This window comes from Pteropus medius, unplaced genomic scaffold (genome assembly GCF_902729225.1).
Source record: "Pteropus medius unplaced genomic scaffold, Ma_sr-lr_union100, whole genome shotgun sequence".
Lineage (NCBI taxonomy): Eukaryota > Metazoa > Chordata > Mammalia > Chiroptera > Pteropodidae > Pteropus > Pteropus medius.
In genome coordinates this window covers 20,633,113-20,643,330 of record NW_024351730.1, presented here as the reverse complement: position 1 = coordinate 20,643,330, position 10,218 = coordinate 20,633,113, and the positions used below count along the sequence as shown (strand labels likewise).

The window sequence follows — 10,218 nt, the reverse complement described above, 5'->3', positions numbered from 1 at the left end:
GGTCTCAAGGCTCTTTTCCTGGGCTGCATCCTCAGAATCTCCATAAAAGATGAAGGGGAGTCGAAGTTCTGCGGAATCTAAGACCTTGGATGGGCAACTTGGAAGAATGTGGAGAAAATGCAACAGGAGGCTACTTTTCAGGGGCGACTAGACCTGGTCTTGAAACCTCTTAATCTAGCCTTGACAGATCATATCTAGCTTCGGTTGTATTTCACAGGAATGAGCTAATTCTCACATGGTGCCCACATGACTCTTCATGTGTTTCTTTCTCTTGGAGGCCTCATTCTACAGATGCTTTCTATACTGTTCTGAGAAAACAGAACAGTCTGATCCCTCCCAGCCCCTCCAATGCCCCTTAGGCTGGGTTAAGTACCTCTTCTCTGTGGCTCCAGGGGCACCCTGTGCTTGGCCTTGGGAGTATCTATTTTGCAGTGCTGCTGTGAGATAATACATTTAAAGTGCTTGAGCTTGGCCTGGAGTGGCTGTTTTTGTTATTACTGTGGTTGTCTACTTGTCAATCATCCCCATTGTAAGCTCGGAGGGACTATGTTCCTTATGCCTTGTACAGTGCCCAGGACATGGATAGATGCTCAATAAACTTTCCACGAAAGAATAAATGAATTGAATAAGATGGATTAAACAGCAGCAGAGGTAAGGGATGGGTACACTTTTCTTCACCATTTAAATATATGTAAAAAATGAGCGTATAATTCCTGATACTTTCAATGAGAAAAATTCTTTATTTAAAATAAGCTAGATGTTTTTACTAGATTAAATAAAATACTCTATATGTGAGAATTTTAGATCCAATATACCAAACCCAGTAATACCAGTCAGGGATTGTCCATCAATTTCCCATTTAATAACATTTGAATAAAATAGCTTGTAATTCTGAGAATATGTGCCTTTGCTTAGGAGAAAAATTTCCAAAGCAGTGTCCCATTTCCTGGATATAACAGTGTCATGCTTCGTAAGAGAAATTCTATAATGCTTAAGACAGCTAAGAGACAGTGATTTTCACATGCAGAGACTAATAGCATTTCTAAATCACAAAGAAGGTTGACACATTTTATTTCAATAAGAGAATGAAAGCAAGAAGGGAACCTACACTATTTCTTGTATTTATTAATATATGCTTAGAACTTTTAATGCCTTTGCTGCAGAAGGGTAATAAATGTTTTAGCAAAAAGATATGCTGTGGGACAAAGCTGGGGAACTCGTGCATACAGAAAGTAGCTGGTATCTCAAAGCTCTCAGGGCTCTTGGAAGTGCCACACGTCGTGGGGCTGCTGGGCTTTGTTTCCTGGCATCGAGGTTTGCTGAGTATCTGGGGTCACTGTGGTATCCATGGTGGTTTCTCCCAGGGGTGTGGTTGTATCAGCACCGTAGTTCTCATAAGCATCAGCTAATTCAGGGGTCATCAGTGGGTCAGCGGTTGCTGGGGTGACCTTAGGGAGTCCCACTCTCTGCCCTGCAGGGCCCCTTGCCAGGCCAGAAACACTGCCTTTAGGGAGAGCAAGAAGCCCTCTAAGGGCACTAGGCACTCCCTCTGGAGGGAGAGCTGGGTTTTCCGGATTGGCCGGGTGGGCCTCTGGCGTTGGGAAGTCTTGTGCATCTCCTTCTCCCTTCTCTGGGCCTTTGGTTCCAGCGACTGGGGTGTCAAATTCCAGAGTAAAGTCCCCACCCATGCCTGGATGGTGGGGCATCCCTCCGAGGCTGGGACTCATGCCTCCAAATCCTGGGAACATGGCTTCGTAGGCCATGGGGCCTCCTCTGCCTCCCTGGAAGAAAACCATTGATCAGAGACACCATTGGCTCATACTGTTACTATGCCACGTAATCAAACCTGGTGAGATTCACCGAGAAAACAAAAAACTGATAGGAAACAGGGAGTTGGCTGAGCAGCTTTGTGTAAACACATTTCTCACCAAACTGGCTTTGAAATATAAGGGAGAGGATTCTGCACTTTCGTGGGTGGGGGAAGCCCACTGCTGTGAAAGGGAGATGAAGACCTTTGCCATACCTAACGAAAAGGGTAGGAAGAAAAGAAGTGGAGAAGCAGAGCAGAACTGAGTCTATAGGCAAAAGATAATTTGAATTTAATTTTAAGAAAACAATAAGCAGCTGTAATGGGCAATACCGTCATAAAACAAAACCAATCCTTTCCTGAGCATTGAGGGATGTTTTGCAGACCTTCTCAATAACGTTTCTCAGTATTCTCCAAATGAATAAAGCCCCATGTAAAGTTTTTTTTCTTTTCATTTCCTTTTTTTTTAGAATATGTATAAGAAAAAGAAGCTTGATTTTTCTGAGAACTGAAATGTTATTTTCCTGTGGACAGTTAGAATTCTAGAATTGATCATGTTTCTTTTTTTTCATTTGCTGCCCCAAATTTCGAAACCAAAATCTCTGATTATTCACAGCAATGGTGCAGGGCTTTGTAACTAGCATATCTGTATTCTCATTTCCTCAGAGTCACTTTAAATTCTAACTTAAATTTTTTTGGTTATGTTTATTGTGTGTTTTTCATAAACTACAGCAAAAGCTTTTGAGAATGAAGCAGAACATAAAAAAATATTACAACATGATGATTAACCCTTACTTGAATTTTTGACCAGTTGTGTTGTTGTAATACAGATACAATACTTTACCTACTCCTGGCTCTCCACTCTCAGCTTTTTACATTATCCCTTCCAGGAATGGCATTTTGAACCCCTGGGCTGGGCTAACTGTCCTTGTGCTTCCCTCTCTTATTGCTCTGTTACCCTTATCACATGATTTTGACGTTCTCTGCCAAAGTATCTATATTTTCCATTGATTAGATTATAAAATTCTTGAGAACAGGAGCCTTTTCTTGCCTCTGTCATATCTTTTTATGTGTCTAGTTCACAGAAGGCACTCAATATTGAGATGCAAATTTTCTTTCAGTGATAGCATATGTAATGTTTGTTAATTTGATAGGATTTATAATTGATAATGATTTGTTGATTCAGTATGATTTTGTTTTGTTTTGCTTTGTGTTCTAATACATGTAACATGAAGAAATTTCTGAGAGAAATAGTCAAATTGTGTGTCAATTGATCTCACATTTTAAAGTTGTAAAATGCATGATAATGATAAAATAAGAATATTCTTGAATTAACTTGTTAATGCCCTTTGAATTTTATAATAATCAAATTTTAAACTTGGTTAACTTTCTTTTTTTAAAAAAATCTCTCAGTTTTGAGGTCTAAGTGATTTTTGATGCAGTTGAATTTGTTTTGGTTTGAAGTGTTTGCTGTTCAATGATAATGACTTTTCAAGAGAGGTTTCTTCTCCCCTCATATTCATGAAAGGGGCAAAACCCTATGGGCAAGAATGGTCATGACTCAGAAATGGCTATGTGGGAAATGTGATGAAGTCTTTGCACGCTGCTTTGGAATCAAATTTTTGGTTTTGGAGTGAAACAGTCTTGAGTCTCATGCTGTATATTCATGGCCACATGTCTCTTACAGCCAGTCATCTGTGATTGTTATCCCTTGTCCACAATTTTAAGAAAAGTTTGAAGGTATTACTCACCGCCATTTCTTCTGAACTCATGATGCCAAGTCTGGCAGGAGTGTTCTGTTCAAAAAGAAACACTGCATCATATTACGAACCAGCTGACTACTATTGTAGTTGCTCAAGAGAAAGTTAAAAGTCATTTAGTTTCTCCTTAAACCTTAATATTAATGCTGTTTCCAGAGGCAGAATAAAGTGGAGAGATGAACCATTATTAAATAAATGCAGCCAGTCTGGATAATTCAGGTAGAAAATTTACCTTTTTTTTTAATGCCATGGGTGTGTGCGTGTGTGTGTGTAAGTCTGCCCAGAATTATCCAAATAGGAAGTCTACCTCTTTAACGTTTCAGTTACTAACTCAGGCATTCAGAGAATATGGAAGTTATTGTGTGAGGCCTGGATTTTATAGTTTTAGTGCTCAAGATAACATTTAATTAAAAATGATACTTTTTATGGGATATAGACTTACCAATTGATTTGCTCCATAGGACATGTAAAACATTCCTGGATAAAGCTAAATATAAATACAATAATCACCACAAAATGCATTTTCTAAGAGAAAAATTTTTAAGTAAATTACAAACAAAGAAGTAGTATTAAAAAAAAAACTTACTGGAGATGGTTTATTTTGTGGCATTGGTCCCTGAGCTATCAAACGGGCTATTGGGAATATCTTTAAATAGAAGAAAGAGAATAAGTCATTCTTATTTGCTAAAACACAGATAAACCTCCATTACAGCCATTTCTAAGAGCTATATGAAATATATTTTCAGATGTATTAGTATGACAAAGAAGTATTTAATATTTAAGAAAAAGAAACTCATTATATTTCATATTCATAATAAATAGGCAATTTAAATTTTTATTCTTTCTTGAAATATAGAGATATTTTTCTTGAGAAAGTCTCATTGAGATCTGTACTTACTGATGAACCTTGTGGACCAGCAAAATCCATTCCTGGTAGCTGCATCATAGGTAAATACTAAAATTACTAAAGTATCAAATAGACAAAGTGAACCAAACATACACTCATTTATGAACATGATAAAACAATCCCAAATGAGTTTCCTGATTTTTACTGTCATTAGTCTTGGGGGCGGGCGGTACAAACTAAAAGGTTACAATTGCCTTTTATTGACATGATTCAAGAGTACGGGCAGGGAGATGATGAGTCATGTCTATCGTGGATTCACTATTTCTTGCAGAGTAGAAAATAATGAGTTTTGGAATTGGAGCATACCAGGTTGGTTTGAATCCTGACTCTGCCATTTAATTTTGTATAATACTGGGAAAATTTTATAACCTCTCAAAGTCTGTCTTCTCCTTCTTAAAAAGGATAATAATATCTGTCTTTATAGGATTGTAGTCAGGATGGAATGTTAACTGCTTGTAGCATTCTACTTTCATGGTATCTTCCTTTTCTGTCCATCACTCTTTTCTGTACATTATTACAAGATACTTTTACATGGTTGTCTTCTCTGCTACCAGATAGAGAAATAATAATTCAAAATACTGCTTACAATGCTGAGGAATCAATCACTCTTCTCAGTCTTTTTCAACACAGAAAAAGATTTCTCTGGCCTTCCCTATTTCCTCTGAAAGCTTTTATCTTTTGCAACTAAGAAATCAAGTTTTATAGGCACAGGGTCTTTTAGAGTACATGTCCTGTGTCTCAGATGGCAAAGGACAGGAATGGGTACTTATGTTCTACTCCCAGATATGTCAATGCTCAAAAAATATTTATATTTTTGTGCATTATATCTGAAAGCTCTCTGAATAGTTAAATGTGCTCTGCAAATCAGGTTTCTTTCATTAAGTTAGTAGGCGATTCTGATCTGACTTCAGGGAAAGAAATTACCTCAGCCTTTGATGGCTTATCTGATGGTGCCACCTGCTGTTCAATCATTGGCCCCTCTGCTTGCTGCAAGGGCGGCTGTCCCTGGTAAACTGGAGGCTGAGGTCCTCCTTTCTGGGGTGTGGCCTGCATGGCTGTTACAACAGTGGGCTGGAAGAAAGGTTTCTGTCCTGGCTGTTGAGGCTGCAGGGATGGCTGCGATGGGAGAGGTGGGGGATGCACAGGCAAAGAATATTCATACTGCAGAGAAATATGAAAGCGGTGTCAGAAAACAATGACTCACTGAACTACGGTGTCTAGAATATCTAAAGTAAAAGAGCTTTCTACTTGGAAGAGTCTGCTCAAGAAGATAGGAAGCTAAGTGAACTTTTTGGTAGTATGAGTTGTTTCCTCCTCTGGGTTCTCATAGTTGCCACCACGTATCTCTATTTACCACTTTCTGACTGAATTACAATTTTTTTTTATAATAAATCTTTGTCCCCAGTCAACTGAGAGGGAATACATCTTATTTATCTGTATAGTCCCAGGACTTGACATACTCTGGCACATAATAGATACTTAATATGTTTTCTCGAATTAATGAAAGGAGAAAGGGTAATTAAGTAAAATATCAATCAAGTTTCTGCATCGTGCAGTCCATTTTGGGAACAATCAAGTGGAGAAAGAGTCACCATTAACATAATGTACTGTCTCACTAAAAGTGGCTTTGGTGGGCAATACTGTATGTTATAGAAGCCTGTTTGGAATGAAAAATTCCTGTTAAAACAATCATGTTTTGTTGTTCTTCTTTGAAATTATCTGTGGTGAATTGCTCCTTGTTATTTTTAAATTGATTGCAAGCTCCTCAGAGTGGCTTGGAAGTCTCATACCACCTCCAGATTCCTAGGGCTTTCATCACTTAATCCTACTTATTACTTATACCTCACATTTTAGCATCTTGTCACACCTTATCTTGTCTTATTTCCCCATCAAATCTGAAATTTCATGAGCCTTGGAGCCATTCTTAAATGTTTTCACTTTCACTCCCAATCTACAATAGGTTTAGGTATTTACTAGGCACCTAATAAATAATGTTTAACTGATTGATGTATTTATTGATTGCTGTAGGATTCATGATGTTTTAACCAGGACTTTGACATCATTTTAAAAATGCCTTTGAACAATGGCTTCAGAAATCTTGGTCATAAGGAGATTTGCCTAAGATCTAATCTGTTTCCAGTTTGAGAATAGTTTAGCTATTGTTATTGCCAATTTCTTTAATGTACGTCTTATATTTTGGAGGCTAGATCTTCCTATTTGAAATAAATATTCAAATGGGTTGAAAATTTGAACCATTTTATTTTAAATTTTCCATAGTACTAACAAACACAGTGGTAATAAGTTTTTGATTTACTTGGTATTTAGATAACTTTTTGTTCATTATTCTTACCTGTCTGCGGAATGCAAATCACAACTTAGAGAAGGTAAGTAGGAGAAGATTTTTAAGGCTCGACATTCCAAACATATTAGTGCACTAACTTACCTGTTGAGTTTCGTGTTCCCTCGGTCTCATCCATGGGAAAGAGGAATGTGGTGGGAGGAGACTGTGCATCCACAAAGAATTAAACGATTTCCCAAAGCCGAATTTTGAATACTAAAGATGGGGGCGGGGCGTGGGGTGGGGAGAGAGAGACACACATGCTTATATTTCAATGTTGGCTTGAACTTGGTTTTGATTCTCTGAAAAATCTATAGACGGTATAGAGATAGCGAAAGTAAGAGTGATATTGGTTAATTAATATGAATAGGTAAACATTCTCTTCCAAAAGACTTACATTTCATTTTGAGCCCGACTGCAATATTCCCATAATTCTGTTTGAGATTTAGCCTTTTAAGCACTTATATTTTGGGCTGTATAATAAAATTGATAATGCATAAAGATTATTTTTAACTAAAGAAAATTTAATATTGTTTTTATTTTCCCTTGCTATCTCTTCTGAGGATCTTATTTTGTTACTCATTTGTTCTTCCAATATTTACTCATTTGTTCTTCCAATATTTAGGATATCACATGTTCACAAACATATTTTATGAATGACAATGGTGCTACTAATATCACTACCACCATCACCATTAATATTTGCAGTAAGAAATATTTGAAAATAAGGTTACCTGAGAAAGCATGTTTAATCCATGCAAGGTGCCCAACTGTCTCATTGTCTATAAAGAAAAAATAAAAGTGGGTTGGTGGTTACCACATATGTTCCTTTTTGTACAACAAAAACTGATCTTCTCAACATATGGCATTATTAGCACAAAGTTGGGGGTGGGTCAATTTGAATAAAATAGAAATAGACATAAATCACCACTGAAAAGTGGAAATGTTAAATGTGATTCTGCCATTGGTGTTATTATTGCTATTAAAATAATAATGTTGCTTTTTATCAATAATTAAAAGAGAGAAAGCATTATGTAATTGAGATCACATCGAAATATGGGAAAATAGCTCATTCGACTGAAATATAAATGTAATCATGAGAACATGGCTTTATTGATTTTTTTCTCCCCTTTTATCTTACTTTGCCTTTTAAAATTCAAACTGAAGAGGAAATTGAAAAAGCAGGCAAACAAAACAAAATAAGACAACCTCCACCTCCTTTCCAAACAAAAACGTTCTCAAAATAAAAAATTCAAAAGATTTGGAGAAAATGTTATCCAGACAGATTGTCAAAAATACCACCAATTCACCAGAAAGTCAATTTCAATTTAATGGGATGAGGTTTAGAATGCTTTGAATTAAACTTAAGCTAGAAAATGAGAAAAAATAACCCAGTGAAATTAGCTTCCATGTGAAATAAGCACCAATCAATATAGGTATTGATTGCCTTCAGATTGTCAACACATGAATAATTTTTGCAAGGCCTTGTGAAAAATATGTTGTTTCATAAATATTTTTCTATTCATAATTGTCAATACTTTCTATTAATATGGTCAAACATTTCTATTTTGCTGGGAGTTTTCTAAACAGAGTATATATTAGTTATGAGAAGTACAATGAGACTAGCATTGATTATGCAGCAGGTACCACAGTACAATGTTAATGCTATTTATAAGAGTTCTTATAAATAAACTAAATTTCGTAAGGTAAATTTTCTTCATAGGAACTTTATCATATAAGATACTATAAGGAGAAAGAACTAAGTATAAACCATTTGTGACTTCAGAACAATGTGTTTTAATTAATGTAGTAATTATATTAATGTGGTAATGTTAATGTATATATAATTATGTATTAAATATTAGTATTGTTTCAATTCACATACAAATGACATTCTAAAGACTAAAACATGGTAGTTTAAAATTACAGTAAAATTATAAGATGAGGCTCTAATTAATGTCATAAGTTTCTCTAGAACTGCACAGGAGGATAGCAACTGACTTCTGACTAGGAAAACTGAGAAGTGGCTCATCATGTTTCTCCTTTATCAGAAATATCCAAATGTAAAAATTAAATGTAAATGCTCTGAAAATACATACCTCCAGGCTCAAACTAGCCATGCCTGGTGTCCCAGATTGCTGAGGAAACACCTAAGTGGAAACAAGAATAAGTCTGAGTTCTTGTTGGTGAGAAGTTCCTTACCCACTAGAAATAGAAAGTATAGCTGAGAGGCTACAATTTGATTTGAACTTTTGGGCAGAATGAAGAATTTAAATTATTTGAGGGGAATTAACATACTATTTAATAACTTTGCTCCCACACAAATCATCTACCCTTTGTCTACATCTTAATACTATTTTGTTTTAATGCCTTCCTTCCTTCTTATATCACAAATATTTATGGAGTCTCCACTAAATGTATTTGGATTTCTTGAGCATACGTTGTCATTCTCCACCTCCTGCTTTTTTGTATAGGTAAAATTCCACCCTCTGAGTCATGGCATGAATTTCTCCAAATAATTCAGTTTTGAAAATGAATAGAGAGAAATGAGTTATAAATATAAGTAAGTATTCCCAATAGAGGAAAAAGTTAGCTGTGTAGACAGAAGTGGGGTGTGTGTGTGTGTGTGTGTGTGTGTGTGTTGAGCAGATTGCAGATTGTTCAAAATTTGGCCAGTACACAAAAAGATGTTTTGGACAGATTCAACAGGACAAGTTACTTAGCTGTTTTATAACCATAGTAATTTGGCTAATATTTTTCTTTTAAAATGAAGAAAATGTACTTTACTTTTTTGGGAGAAATTTCATCTTTCCATTTCAATTTCACAATGGTAGCAAGTAGTTGATAATAAAATTGTGCCAACATATTGTGGAGACCACATAAGTCTCTTTTAATGAATGGAATAAGGCATAGACAGTGACTTTGAAATATTTTAAATATCTTTTGGAATAGAACATTGCTTTTGGATGGTAAGACTGATGTCTGGGAAACTACAACTTTTGGCTCGGTAGGAACTATATCACTGGATTAATTCAAATGAATACATGCCCAGACTCAACCCACGTCCTCTGATGTTGTTTGGTGTATGACAATGTCTCTTCTAGGATGTACTCTAGAAGATTCTGACTTACCGGCACTGCATAACTCATTTCCAGGAGGCACAAAATCAATATCAGGTCCTTCATTTTTATAAAGTGAGATCTGAAACAGAATTATATTGGAGAATTAAATCAGATGAATTCTTATTTCAGAATGGTTAAAAGACAATATTTCAAATGAGCCAAGTCTCTGTTCTTCACAACCAGGTTCAAAACAAAAACAAAAACAAAAACAAAACTAAATGTTGCTGAACAACTGATTTGTATTCACTAGTTTTAGGAAATAATTGACAAACAATTAAAAAATA

The 10,218-nt window shown here is 35.8% G+C and overlaps 1 protein-coding gene across 1 annotated transcript; it reads right to left on the bottom strand.

The window, feature by feature from the left end:
* Nucleotides 1–765: 765 nt before the first annotated feature.
* On the bottom strand, nt 766–9,997 carry AMBN (ameloblastin). The gene is made up of 10 exons (XM_039845352.1): nt 9,944–9,997; nt 8,912–8,962; nt 7,547–7,594; nt 6,918–7,028; nt 5,399–5,635; nt 4,466–4,504; nt 4,154–4,213; nt 4,010–4,054; nt 3,559–3,603; nt 766–1,781 (listed from the first exon to the last, which is right to left on the bottom strand). Exons 1-10 carry the CDS (start codon nt 9,995–9,997, stop codon nt 1,254–1,256), a joined length of 1,218 nt encoding a protein of 405 aa, XP_039701286.1. The 3' UTR covers nt 766–1,253.
* Between the last annotated feature and the right edge of the window lie 221 nt (nt 9,998–10,218).

Excerpts from the sequence above, each read along its gene's own strand:
- AMBN (XM_039845352.1), bottom strand. The coding sequence starts at position 9,997 with ATGAAGGACCTGATATTGATTTTGTGCCTCCTGGAAATGAGTTATGCA. Across the intron at positions 7,595-8,911 it reads TGGCTAGTTTGAGCCTGGAG|ACAATGAGACAGTTGGGCAC; the intron begins GTATGTATTTTC and ends TTTTCTTTATAG. Across the intron at positions 4,214-4,465 it reads CTGGTCCACAAGGTTCATCA|ATATTCCCAATAGCCCGTTT; the intron begins GTAAGTACAGAT and ends TTCTATTTAAAG.